Source organism: Bipolaris maydis (genome assembly GCF_028858645.1).
Source record: "Bipolaris maydis strain C4 unplaced genomic scaffold PSV08scaffold_14, whole genome shotgun sequence".
NCBI lineage: Eukaryota > Fungi > Ascomycota > Dothideomycetes > Pleosporales > Pleosporaceae > Bipolaris > Bipolaris maydis.
This window is the reverse complement of record NW_027093870.1, coordinates 604434-617922: the sequence shown is the minus strand read 5'-3', so window position 1 is coordinate 617922 and position 13489 is coordinate 604434. Positions and strand designations below refer to the sequence as shown.

The 13489-nt window shown below is 45.9% G+C and overlaps 3 protein-coding genes across 3 annotated transcripts; 2 read left to right on the top strand and 1 right to left on the bottom strand.

The window, feature by feature from the left end:
• Positions 1-523: 523 nt before the first annotated feature.
• Positions 524-5594, bottom strand: PSV08DRAFT_251068 (uncharacterized protein; the record flags this gene model as incomplete). Its single annotated transcript, XM_014225161.1, has 5 exons — positions 524-1424; positions 1485-1592; positions 1702-2148; positions 2216-5301; positions 5382-5594. The coding sequence occupies 5 exons, from the start codon at positions 5592-5594 to the stop codon at positions 524-526; spliced, it is 4755 nt and encodes a 1584-aa protein (XP_014080636.1).
• A 340-nt stretch (positions 5595-5934) lies between these two features.
• On the top strand, positions 5935-7785 carry PSV08DRAFT_187571 (cytochrome P450; the record flags this gene model as incomplete). Its single annotated transcript, XM_014225160.1, has 4 exons — positions 5935-6195; positions 6265-6619; positions 6671-7432; positions 7502-7785. 4 exons carry the CDS (start codon positions 5935-5937, stop codon positions 7783-7785), a joined length of 1662 nt encoding a protein of 553 aa, XP_014080635.1.
• Positions 7786-9014: 1229 nt separating this feature from the next.
• On the top strand, positions 9015-12726 carry PSV08DRAFT_373942 (cytochrome P450; the record flags this gene model as incomplete). Its single annotated transcript, XM_014225159.1, has 4 exons — positions 9015-9063; positions 9264-10405; positions 10479-10992; positions 11147-12726. The coding sequence occupies 4 exons, from the start codon at positions 9015-9017 to the stop codon at positions 12724-12726; spliced, it is 3285 nt and encodes a 1094-aa protein (XP_014080634.1).
• Positions 12727-13489: the final 763 nt, after the last annotated feature.

Sequence of the window (13489 nt, the reverse complement as noted above, 5' to 3'; positions counted from 1 at the left end):
AATCTCCTGTAGCGTTCCACAGCTATTTAGCAGCTCATTGCTAAGTTTAGAATCAAATCATTATTTTGTACATTGTTTCAAAATATGCATGATACACGTGTTCATAGTAATATATTGAGAGACACTTATGGCTTCCGTTTGAATCAAGAACTGAAGCTAATCTTTCAAATACGTTGCTTGTTACGACTACCACTTGGGCCTACATGACCCTAATATCTTCGAGCGTGCATCGGATAGTTGCAAAACATTCCTACTATAAGCTCGAGGTAATTCGATTATTCTTATGGCTTGAACAATCCGGATACTTCTATTTTACCCTTCTTTATGATCATCGTGGTTAGTATGTCGCGCGTTAGCACTGTGATTGTTTTTAGTGCGGTTCCTACAAAGTTGTTACATTAGTAGATATAGAGTACGTTACTCAGTCTTCATGTAAGCAACCCAGATGAAATATAGCAAACAGCAAGTCTTCTTACATTTTTCTGTTTGATAAATGATTGTAGCAGGTGGTAGTAGTAGACTTTTAGGTGTTGACATCCCCCCTTGCGGCAGCCTCGCACAGGACCCGGAATTTCGAGTCAGTTGTCTTTAGGAGGGTTTTCGGATGACCGTCCTCAACTATCTCGCCTGAATCTAAGACAATCACGCGATTGAAGAACCCTTCTCCATACACACCTGCCTCTCTATCTTTTTCGCTGTCCCAATTCTTCATAAAACTTATTAGACTGTGCGTGATCGCAATGACTGTGTATCCAGGAAATGAACGCTGTATAATATCCAAATATTGTTTTTCCGTTTCCCAATCCATAGATGAATTGAATTCATCCAGAAGTAAAATACCCCCTAATACGTCGCCTCGAGCTGTCGCAAGACAAGATTGGTTGGATGGCTTAGGCTGAGACGAGCAGTATGATTCGGAATTGCCTTCCACTGTATGACTGTGCGACTTGATTCCCTTACGCTCCTGTACATTAGTTTCAAGATGCGACTGAGTGGTGGACGGCACTTCGATTGTATCAGTCAGTTGCAACTCTCTGTCCTTTGCAATCTTTCTCAAAACCGCTCGAGCAACGCTAAATAGCTGTTTCTGACCCGGGCTAAGCTCTCCGGGCTTCGCAGCTGCTTCTAGTCCGCCTTGACTATTGACTATTGACCAAAGATTCATATCTTCTAGAACTGAGTGTATTTCCGTCGCCGTACAGCTCCCGAGTAGATCTAGGTTTTCCTGCCAGGATGCTCCGGGTGGAAGAAAGATAGGGTCTTGAGAAACAGTGATAATACGTTCCGGTAACACAGCTTGTTTGACAGTACGTACTTCGATTCCATCAATAACCATGGCATTGGAGCTCATGCTCGGTAACGGCTCGAGCAAGCCCAGTAGAAGCAATATCAGGGACGACTTCCCGCTAATTTGTGAAGCAAATCTGGATTCAGCTTTTGCCACTTGCCGAAAAAAGACTCATATTCTTGGGGTTTGCACATACCTACCAGAACGACCACAAATAGCAACATGCTGGCCAGGCTCCACAAACAGTCGTATGTCTTTCAACGCTAGAATGCTAGATAGGGTGTTTGGTTCATCTGCCGTGATTCTATGAGGCCTTAGCATGTTCTTCATCACAATCGAAGCGCCCTAGGTCTACCTGCATTGAATAAATGCTGATTTTGACCTATAACTGAACGTAGAAAACCCCGACTTACCTATAAGACGCTGAAACACCGTCGAGCTTTATATGGCCTCTGAAAGGCCAAGAACGAGGCGGTAACACGCTACGGTTTTCAACTGTGGGTGAGACTGAACACTCGAGTGATTTCAGTCGATGCACAGCGCCCATGGAAGTTTCGAGCTTCGCATACGCTTGCATGGCTGATGCTAGGATCTGGCCGAACTGTAACAGCATGACGAGACCTGAACCGGCAAAACCGGATCCGCGATTCTCAAGCTGTGTAACAAGCGTAACAACGAAAATGGCCAAAATCATAACGATAAGATTGAGTGCGAACAGTAGCCAGTATTGCACCATAGCCAGCAGGTAAGCTGGGCGTTGAGATGTCTCTAGAAGCCGGTTGTTCTCATCCTCGTATGGCTTCGACAATTGTGCAGCACGTATCATTGCGATGCCTCGGCCTACGTCTAGGAAATGCATACTGTTGTGAAGATGGTTGTCAATAAACCGTTGTAAAAGAGCTGGCACGATCAAAAGAAATTACTTACTACAGAGGACTTTTGGCCTCAAGTGCTAAAATACGAAGTTGTCGAGACGTGCGCAGATAAAGCTTTACGATCGCATACATAGTGGCAATAATGGCTGGATATATCGTGGCCAGATAAGGTGAAGAAGCGGCAAGGACGCCTGCCATTCCAATCGATAGAGCTAGATCGCAGGCAAATTGAACGAGAGATCTTGGCAGTTCACCATCGACAAGCGTGATATCTTGAGAAAAATAATTGGTGAGTGTTCCCTGGTCAGTCGTGTGAAAGAGAGATAATGGGGCTCTCATAATGGCAGTGAATATTGAAGAATGTAGTGAGGCGCCGGAAACAACGGCGATCGACGTTACCGCAAGGTACATCGTGAGGAACACTCCCAATAGACACAATACATGGAAAGCTCCATAAATACCCACCCAAAAGGCGTTAGTATGAATCGGGTGCTTTGATCTAGCATCTTTGACCCAGAAGTTGAGCCAGAGAGTCGGGAAGGCGAAGAAAAAGCCATAGCAAATGGCTGAAGTAATGAAAGCTGCTAATGTTGCTACAGAGACCGCTTTGAAGTAGTGACGATAATTAGCCAGGCCTCCTGACCAAGCGACAACTTGACTAATGCCATCAGATACGGGTCCATCAATGGTAGCGTGACCGTTCTCGCTGACTTCCAGTTGATGCACTAGGGAGTTCTTTGTCCTGATGTCTTGGGTTTCTGCAGTGTATCCGGATTTTGTTTCATTCCCTCCTTCTGCCCCTGCTTCTGCCCCTGTTTCTGCTGTTGAAGAGGTCACACTGGGCTCTTTAATGCCCAAATTTTGCACGTAACCATCCTTGCACTTGAGCATTTCCCACTTGCCCTGCTCTAGGATTTCTCCTTGCTCATTTAGGACAATGATTGCGTCTGAAACTGGAAGGTACATGATCGAATGCGTACAAAGGATTACTGCTGCACCATTGTGTCTTGTTTTCAGAAGGCCTGAGGGTCCAAAGACGTGGCGGAAGACATGATCTTCTGTTCTGGCATCAAGACCGCTCAAAACATCATCAAAAATGAAGGTACGAGCGTCCGAGTATAGCGCGCGGGCTATGGCTATAAGCTGTTTTTGACCTCCACTGAGCAATAAGCCATTGCTTCCCACTGCCGTATCGTGACCATCTGGTAGCGCAGCCAAGTGGCAAGAGAGTCCCGAGGCTTCGATTACCTCGAGATACCGGGACGGGTCCCATGGCAAGAAGTGAGTGACGTTGTCGCGTATCGTACTGTTCAACAAGAATGGCGTCTGATCACAGTACGCAATTTTGTCCCTGCCTGCTCCACCGAAAAAAACTTGGCCAGCCAAGGGGCGTATTTGTCCGAGCAACGCCTTGCATAGTGTTGACTTTCCCGATCCCACCGGACCTATAATCATTGTCAAGGCCGCATATTCGATAGCCAGACTGATGTTTTGAAGGCAAAGCTGGCCATCTTTCTGCCATCTGAAATTACCTTCAACCACTCGGAAAGCGTACTCATAGTTCTCGGGTGGCGATGCAGAGCTGTCTTTGATCTTTTCCAGTCGTATTTCCTCTTTCTCCCGCCAGTCTCCCAACGGCTCTAGCTCTAGATACGTTTGGATCCGATCGAGACACGCCAAGCCAGACATGAAAGGAGCTACTGATTGAAACAAGAGACCAAGTGGCGCTGTGAGAAGCGCAATAAGAGCAACAACGGAAAATATGTTTGGGTTTGCAACAGAGTTGGATGTAGCTGCAAGCGTAATAACCGGCGCAATTAGTTCAGGTGTGAGAGAAAGAGTCATTGCCGTGATTTGTAGCATTCGAACACCACGGCTGGCACGAAGCTCAGTTGTTCTCGCTTCGTGTATCTTTTGATTAACAATGGCAGCGAGTCCAGAGATCTTAACCTGCTTCATGCTTCCAAGCACATTGGCGATCATGGCAACGCGCTTTTGCGTTTCCTGCATCCAAACCTTCTGAAAGCCGCCGATGGATTTGCCTACAGTGACTAGAGCAAAAAAGCATACTATGACCAGACCAATGGGAAGTGCGAAGAATGCCTTCAGCCGGGTCCATAAGATCCAGCTAACAATAATCGTTTGTATCAGACTTGCCCATAGCTCGTGAAAATTGAGAAAGCCCGCCAATATCCGTTCAATGTCAGTGCTCATGAGGGTTATCGCTTGGGACTCTGCGAGAGTTGCCACACTCAGCTCAGTGGTTTTGTGAAATATGCCGCTAGCCAAACAACTGCGTGTCATATAGAGGAACCTTTGATGGTAGTACCAGTACAACGATGTACAGAGAGCGATACCGAAGTATATCAAGAACGTTGCTCCAATCAGGCCATAACCATTGTGATCAGATTTCTGTTCAGCGCTCAGAAAACTCGTGACTGCCTCTATGAGAAAGGCTTGGCTGATGCTCAAACCGATCAACGCTAATCGAGGTACAATAGGAAGCAGAAGAGGTACTAGTAAGGTTTTGATAAGGCTTTGGAATAGTGACATTCCGCTTTCCTGATTGGCTTCTGGGGATTGTTTCGAGTGGCCTTTGACATTCTTCAGAAATCTTGCATGCAGGACTTCGGCTGCCATAGCCTCATCTAGGATGGGCAATGAGTCGAGTTGAAGAGGATTTCGATAACCGGATAGCAAGAGCCGACCAAGCCAACTGAAAGTACCTAACTTGTAGATTCCGCAGGCACTATCTAGGCTCTTTGTAGCCCGATCTTGCTGTAAAAACGATTTTTCCTTTGAACGAGACTCTAAAATAGCGAGAAATCCCTTGCAAACAACAGTAGCTGTATGAAATCGTGCGAATATTGCATCCAAGTTGGAGGATGCACTAAGCCATAATGTCCGATTGTGTGCCATATCTAGAAGAAGAGTAAGGCCCAAGTACACCTCGAGAATCGCAGACGGCCTTCGACGTCTGGTATGTTCATAGTGGGATATGGCAACCAATATTAGCGCGCTGCTTGTGGTCAAGATTTGCGCGCATAGAAAGAGAGCAGATAGCTCAAATCGCGTCGTTCCTCGGGTGCTCATGACCAAAAGAGTCATTTGAATGATGAGATTGGCGAAGCATATAGCCTAAAATCACAGTGAGCGACAACTAATATATGAGGTGAAAGAATCGGTAAAATCAGTACTAGCATTGGGGGAATGCTTACCTGCTTCGATGCGTAAAGCCAAGATCGCCAGACTGCAATAATAGGCTGTAGGTAAAGCGATATTATCCTCGGAACTGCCAAAATCAAAAAGATAGCTGAAGGAACAGTAGCGAAGAAGAGTAGTTCGAATTTTAAAGTGAAGTCGAATCCGTTGCGACAACCATTTACACTAGGACCAAATGATTTGTCGCTAATACAATCTGCGAAATCCATCGTGGTAGCAGTTCAGATGTTCGCTCGCGCCTCCTGCTCCCGCGTTCGCAAGTATGATATAGAATTAGCTCTAGAGTTAATAGGATTTGACTACTATTAGAGGGTGATGTTAGTAAGTCTCAAACCTGGAGAAACTTCGAATTCTAGGCTACCACTCATTGCAAGTCCGATTTCTTGCATGGATACCTGCCAAAGTATCTTGACGCTCAGACCTTCGGCGTGGTAGATACGAGTATCCGGCAGCTACATGCTTAGCCCGATCTGGTATCCGAGGTCACATGAGAGCCATCCTAGAACAAAATATTGTTAGCGCCCACGTCCATGATTAGGTCCATACACCATGACAAGTCCTGTAGCTCTATGTATTCTTTCACTATCATGCGCCATAATCTTATGCGTACGAGACATCACAAACTTGATAAAATGCTTCAGCTATCTGTTGAGCCTTAGCGGATTATGGTATTTTTGGAGGGGGTTTCTTTGGCCACTGTACTTCTCGCCGCTGAGGCATTTGCAGTCAGTACCTGAGAGTGGTTGGTTCAGTGCAGAAACCTTGAGACTGTACACCGAGCCCAGAGGGGTTGCACAGTGCGAATGGTATGTTTACTCAGCTTATCTTGTCGTATAACTATTGATTTAGCTTACGTATTTACACCGTAGGGTAAATAAGCTCAAAGATGTGCCAGAAGGTTTGGTACGCTATCGGTCTCTGTTGGGCTTCGAAAGACTTCTTGTTGTCTCTCCGGAGGCACTCGCCGATGTTCTCGTGACTAGGAGCTACGAGTTTCGAAAACCGCCCTTTGTTGTAACATTACTGAGGCAGATCCTTGGTAGGGGCATTTTGTTAGCAGAGGGAGATGAACACAGGATGCAGCGGAAGGAGCTGCTGCCAGCATTTTCCTTTCGGCATGTCAAAGAATTGTACCCTGTTATGTGGCGTGTTGGAGAAAGTCTAACAAGTGTTATGGCTAAAACACTTCAGTACGAAACGCCAACAAGGCTTGACATGTTGGACTTTCCTTTAGGTGGGCATCAAGCTAAAATCAACGATGGGATGGTCACTGTGAACATCGCAGACCTAGCTAGTCGAGCCACACTCGATATCATAGGCGTTGCAGGTATGGGTCAGGACTTCGGGGCCATCCGTAACCCCAGTAACAACCTTCACCAAGCATACAGCCTTCTTGTTCAATCCTCTAAACAAGCTACCTTTATCGGAATTCTCCGACTTGTATTTCCAGATTGGCTTGTAAATCATCTTCCTTTGGAAAGAAACACCCAGGTAAACCACGCGATACAAGTTGTCCGTTCATCATGTCAACAGATGATTCGAGAGATAAGGCCACGCGAGAAGGACCCTAGATCGAAAGCCGATGTCGATATTCATAATAAGAATATACTCACTGTGGCTGCCGCTTCTGGGACCTTCACGGACGAGCTACTTGTCGATCAACTCATGACTTTCCTAGCAGCAGGTCATGAGACCACCGCCACAGCCCTGACCTGGGCTATCTACATTATTTGTGCATGTCCAGATATCCAAGACAAGCTCCGCGATGAAGTCTGGTCTCGCCTACCCAGGTATTCACCGACATCCGAGAGCATTCCTAAAGACCTCAGTACTATAATAGATTCTAAGATGCCGTACCTCAACGCGGTTTGTCTCGAGGTATTTCGCTACTTTTCTCCTGTACCTGTTACGTTCAGGGAGGCTATTAAAGACACTTGCATCTTTCATACGCCTGTACCTGCTGGGACTTTGGTCGTGCTCGCCCCACGCGTCACCAATCGCCACAGTACTCTCTGGGGCCCCGATGCCCTCATATTCAACCCTGATCGTTGGATTTCTCAGGAAAAACAACAAGCGAGGATGAGTACAATCTCTACCCCTATCGATTCTTCCAAAGATTTTAAGAGTGATGGGCTACAAAATGGAACGGACAAGAAGAGGACCGGCCATCGAAACAATTTCGCCATGATGACATTTTTGCATGGGCCAAGAAGTTGCATTGGGCAGTCATTCGCCAAAGCAGAACTTGCTATCTTATTGGCGTCTTTAGTCGAAAAGTTTGAATTTAAATTGGCAAAAGAAACACCTATAAACGAGAAGGAAATCAAAGTATCGAGGGGTGCTACAGCAAGACCAGAAAATGGACTCATGGTCCAAATTCGAAAGGCCGAACCTAAGTGATATATTCGCCTGAGAATTGTGCATTAGTCAACTTGAGATTTACTCTAATACAGCTTTCTTCTAGTCAAGTAATCCCAAAATCTTTAGCTACATCTCCTTGTCGTCTTTAAAGTGTTCCGCCTGCTGCTTAGCGATGAAAACTCTAGTGTATATTACGATCGATTACCGATGCTTAAGATTAGTAAAAGAGACTTCATTAGGAAGGCCCGCCTAGAAATAGATCTCTTTAAAGCAAATAGAAGTTTTATTAGCATTAATCTAGCTTAATTTAATGTAACGAGATGCTAATGGTAAGTTATGCATTCTTCCTCTACTTAATATCTTGGCTAGAATGTACTAGATACATACTAAATTGCCATGGTAATGTGCTGTCGTGTGTAAATTGTGTCTGTGAATCGGTAGCTGAATGCTGTTTGCAATAACGTGCTGGCTATGACACGGAATCCTCCAAAAGGACATGGAAGCACATTTCGGGTGAGGAACTATCGGAAGGGTTGGGACCTCGGCGGCTCTGCTCCAACGAATACGTACTAGAGGCCGGATGCTTAATCGGGATACCGTCACACACACGAACAACGGAAGCTTTCCCAATTTATAGGATATTTTAATTTTCCTCAAACCATTCGCCCATTCAGCACTTCTATAACGGTAACGACCAAGTTCTAGGTCCGACCGCAAGGCAAGACGAGGGCGTGAAGCGAGGAGAGGACCGATTAAGTCGCTTAGTGAGCAACTCATTGAGCACGTGACCAGGCAGCAAAACCACTGCATGTATCTTACCACGTCTACTGTAAGAGAATTTATTGATAACAAAAACTAATTAGTAGCCCCTGCAAGGTATTAGCCGTTATATTACTCTAATGGGAGAAAGCCCTTTCTTCAAATTCTGTTAAGTTTAGCCGTAATGTTTTCTTAGAGGGTAACCGGCAGGTGTGACATCTGTCGCTATACCGCATACGTACATCCGCACAGGCTCACAGACTATCCCTCACTTCTGTGTGTTTGGGCTATCGTTCTGGGCCTAGTTGTCATAGACATACCATGGTCCTTGTCACTTCTTACCATAACTTAGTCCTCCATTGAAATTGAAGCCTTTTGGAAATTGTATTGCTATATGTTGGGACTAGAACTCACCTTAATCCAATAGCTCTCATTTCCAAAAAAAACCCTCTAGACGGAAAGTGTTGAAGTAATTTATTATCCACAAAAATCAAACTATGAGCGACATAATGGCTGGCAAATGCCCCAGAGACCTCGTGCCAATACCTGGGCCGAAACGTAAGGTGTTCTCGCTTGTAATTTTACAAAATTTTGCATGTAATAACAGTAGAATACAGCGATTCCGTTTCTAGGGAACATACTCGATATTGATCCTGACAACTTCACAAAGTCGTTAGGTGAAATGGGCAAAACATACGGCAAGCGGCACTTTGTTCATCCATATTGAGTGGGCAACGGCAATCGCTAACTCTTGACAGGCGATGTGTACATGATTAATTATGGTTCGTACAGGGATGTCATAGTTGTTAGTCGCAAAGTGGCTGAAGAGCTTTGTGATGAAACTCGATTCTGCAAATTACCAGGAGGTGCAATTGACAGGATGAGGCGAGTGGTCGGACATGGTCTCTTCACTGCGGAAACTGCAGATCCCAGATACCAAAAAGCGCACCGTGTCATCGCGCCACTCTTTGGCGCCGCGAGGATAAGAGCTATGGCGGATGATATGAGAGATATTTGTGAGCAGATGTGTCTACGCTGGGCTCGTTTTGGACAGGACGTACCCATCGAGATCTGTGACGAGATGACGAAGTTGACTTTGGACACGATTGCCCTCTGCACTGTTGACTATCGCTTCAATAGCTTCTATAGGCCTGCAGGAGTCGAGGATCCTTTCGCAGAAGCCGTTGTAGACACCATGACAGAATCTCTGCTGCAAAGTAACCTACCTGACTGGATCAACAACTGGGTCCGATTCCGTTCTATGAACAAATTCAACCGCCAAGCAGACCAGTTACGCCACGACATTGAGAAGCTCATCGAGATGAGGCTCAAAAATCCAGTCGATCGGAATGATCTTTTGAATGCAATGCTGAGCCACGAGGATCCTAACACTGGCCAACGTCTGGACGATGAATCGGTTGTGGACAACCTGCTCACCTTCTTCATCGCAGGTCACGAAACGACGTCTAGTCTACTATCCTTTTGTTTCTATTATCTTCTTCAATATCCAGAAGTTCTCCAGAAAGCCAGAGACGAAGTGGATGCCGTCATTGGGAGCAGTACTGTGATGCCTGAACACCTACAAAAACTACCGTATCTTGAGAGTATCTTACGCGAGACGCTTCGTCTACGAGACCCTGGCCCCGGGTTCTTTGTTAAGCCGCTTCAAGACGAAGTAATAGCCGGAAAGTACCTAGTCCCAAAGGACCAGTCCATCTTTATTGTCTTTGACTCGGTACACCGCGATCCCGATGTGTATGGCGATGATGCAGACGAATTCCGGCCTGAGCGTATGGAGCAAGACAAATTTGACAAACTGCCTCCGTGCGCATGGAAGCCGTTTGGAAACGGAATGCGGGCGTGTATTGGGAGACCGTTTGCGATGCAGCAGGCATTAATAGTAAGTAGTAAAGGATTATTTCGGCCGTCTCACACTACAAAACTACCAAACTAACACTGTCGGCTAAACACAGGCTGTTGCTATGGTGCTCCAAAACTTCGATTTAATTAAAGATGAGACCTACAATCTTAAAATACAGGTAACAATGACGGTCCGTCCGGTCGGCCTTACAATGAAGGTCCGCCCTCGAAATGGCATACGCCCCACTGAGATGAGCCTGCGAATGCACCAAGGTGCAGACACAGTCTCATCTACTGAATCTTTCAGACCAATACCAATTAAGCCTACTACAGGTCCGAGCGACAATGAGGAAGTACATTTAGCGATTGTTCATGCCTCCAACTCCGGAACATCCGAGGCTTTAGCCAGTGTCCTTGCAAACGATGCTACTAAACGAGGTTTAGGTATAAAACTCATTGATACAGCGAATAACGTTGTAGGAAAACTTCCTAAAGATGTGGTTGTGGTTACCATCACAGCGTCTTACAACGGCGAGCCTGCGAGAGATGCTGTGAATTTTGTAAACTGGCTCAAAGCCGCACAAGAAGATGAGCTCGAAGGTGTGAGATATGCCGTTTTCGGATGTGGTACGTATACTTTTGAATATTACTTTGCATTCCTTGACATTTCAGTCGCTTTTCGTTTACTGCTATGATTAACCTTTCTTGGTCGTACCAACCAAGCAAATCATTCTCAAACCTCGACATTTGTGTAGTAACCCTGCTAAGAGCCTCTTCTTAGGACATCGTGACTGGAATAGCAGTTTCTTTGCCGTTCCAAAACTCGTCGATTCTCTCTTGTCAGAGCGCGGAGCTGAGCGAGTTGCACCAATGGGTACTTCTGACATGGGTGCATCTACCGACATATTCTCGGACTTTGAACAATGGACAACGACCCAGCTTTTCCCCAAGTTGAGCGATAACCGAATGCTTCATGATGGTAATGCAACCTGCGTGACTGACGCAAGGGATGTCGAACTCCAGGTATCACTGATAAAGCCTCCACTTATCGGCATGCGTGAAGGGTTTGCTGCTGCTATTGTAACCGACGCCCGCACACTATCCAGTCCGGGCGTAGCGGAGAAACGCCATCTCGAGATCCGATTACCTGTAGGGTTCAAATACAAGTCTGGAGATCATGTGCAGATTCTACCTCGCAACTCTGTCGATGATACGCGAAGCGCTCTTGGCCTTTTCGATCTTGACACTGAAACCCTAGTTAATATTTGGAGCATAAAGAGAAATATGGGTTTGGGTCTTCCACTTGATACTCCAATCAGAGCATCGGAATTGTTCAGTGCATACGTCGACCTTGGTCGCACAGCCAGTCTTAGGAACATACAGGTTCTTGCTACCCTGATGACGACTGATAAGCCTCAAGTAAAGGCTAATCTGTTTGAACTCCTTGAGCCTGAAAAGTACAGATCGGAAGTCTTGAACAAGAGAATATCAGTACTTGATCTGCTTCACATATTCCCGGACGTCAAGATATCCCTCGCAAACTTCTTGTCACTGTTGACACCGATTCGCCCGAGAGCCTATTCCTTTTCTTCCAGTCCCGACTGGAAACCAGGGTTTGCAACCTTGACATATACTGTTGTCGGTTCAGCAAAATCTCTGCCAACACTCCAACCTATGGAGCCCAATGATCCCTTTCAAGATCCGAACGGCGGTTTGACTGAAGATTGCATCCCTTTCAAACGCGGGGGGCTGGCATCGACTTATCTTTCAACACTCACGGCCAACAATAGCCTTTATATTTCACTTCATCCAGCATCTCCCAATTTCTCCCAAGACCAACCCGTCTCTCTTCCAGTCATTATGGTGGCAGCTGGAACAGGCATAGCTCCTTTCCTAGCCTTCTTACAAGACCGCAAAATTACTGCTTCCGCTGCTTCTAGGTCACTAGAACAAGCCGGAAAGCGTAAAAACTTCCCGAAAACAATCTTGTTCTATGGCTGTCGCGGCCCAGCGCTCGACTCCCTTTATGCCAAGGAGATTGCAGCATTCGAGGCAGATGGTCTCGTCGAGGTTCGCCGCGCATTCAGCAGGGACCACGAAGCAGCAGCAGCTGAAGCAGCGGGTTGCAAATATATCCATGAGCGGCTAGCAGACTCGAAAAACGATATTGTAGAGATATGGAAGGCTGGTGGTCGTGTTCTTGTTTGTGGAGGTAAAAATGTAGCCAACAGTGCCTATGACGTCCTTGGGCCGCTACTCTGGGAGACTGATAAACAGTATCAAAAGAGTGAAGCGAAAAGTTTACAGGAGTGGCGTGATGCTCTAGAGAAGGATAGATATGTAGAGGAGTTTTTCCTGTGATATTATGGTATGAACTATCATTCCTGGGGTTTTAGAAGATACTCTCTATTTAGAAGAACCTGGTTCTAAAGAGTCATAGATTCTACCTCTCTTCTTCTTCTTCTTCTTCTTCTTCTTCTTCTTCTTCTTCTTCTTCTTCTTCTTCTTCTTCTTCTTCTTCTTCTTCTTCTTCTTCTTCTTCTTCTTCTTCTTCTGTGGATGAATTTCCAGTCAGTATGGTCCTGCTGGGGGACTTGTGGGAGTACCTCCGTCACAACTACCCAACGTGATTCAGCAATCTACAATCACTACTATACAACGTGATTCAGCAATCTACAATCACTACTATACAACGTGATTCAGCAATCTACAATCACTACTATATAATACTGCAAGCGACAGGCTAAGACCACCAGTAGTCTCATTGGTCGCTTAATATGGACATTCTAGTGCGCAAGATTCACGAATCTTCAACTTTTGCGCCATCACCTACCACCTTGAGGCTAGCAGTCGTTCTGGGTTGGTGTAACAATACGCGTTGATAATAAAGGCGTCTGAGGCTTGATAGTGCTACATGGTCATGCTATGCTGGTCAAATGAGTTGATCTGAGATTTCTAGATAGTACAGTACTAGTAACACAGTGAATAAGCGAGTCCCGCACCGCACCATGCGTTCGCGAATCAATCGGCCGATTAAATTGATCGTTCCCAAGTTTGAGTATAAGCACCAAACCCCGTGTAACACCAGCCTGGACTAAACTCATACGTTTGTTCCTAACAAATG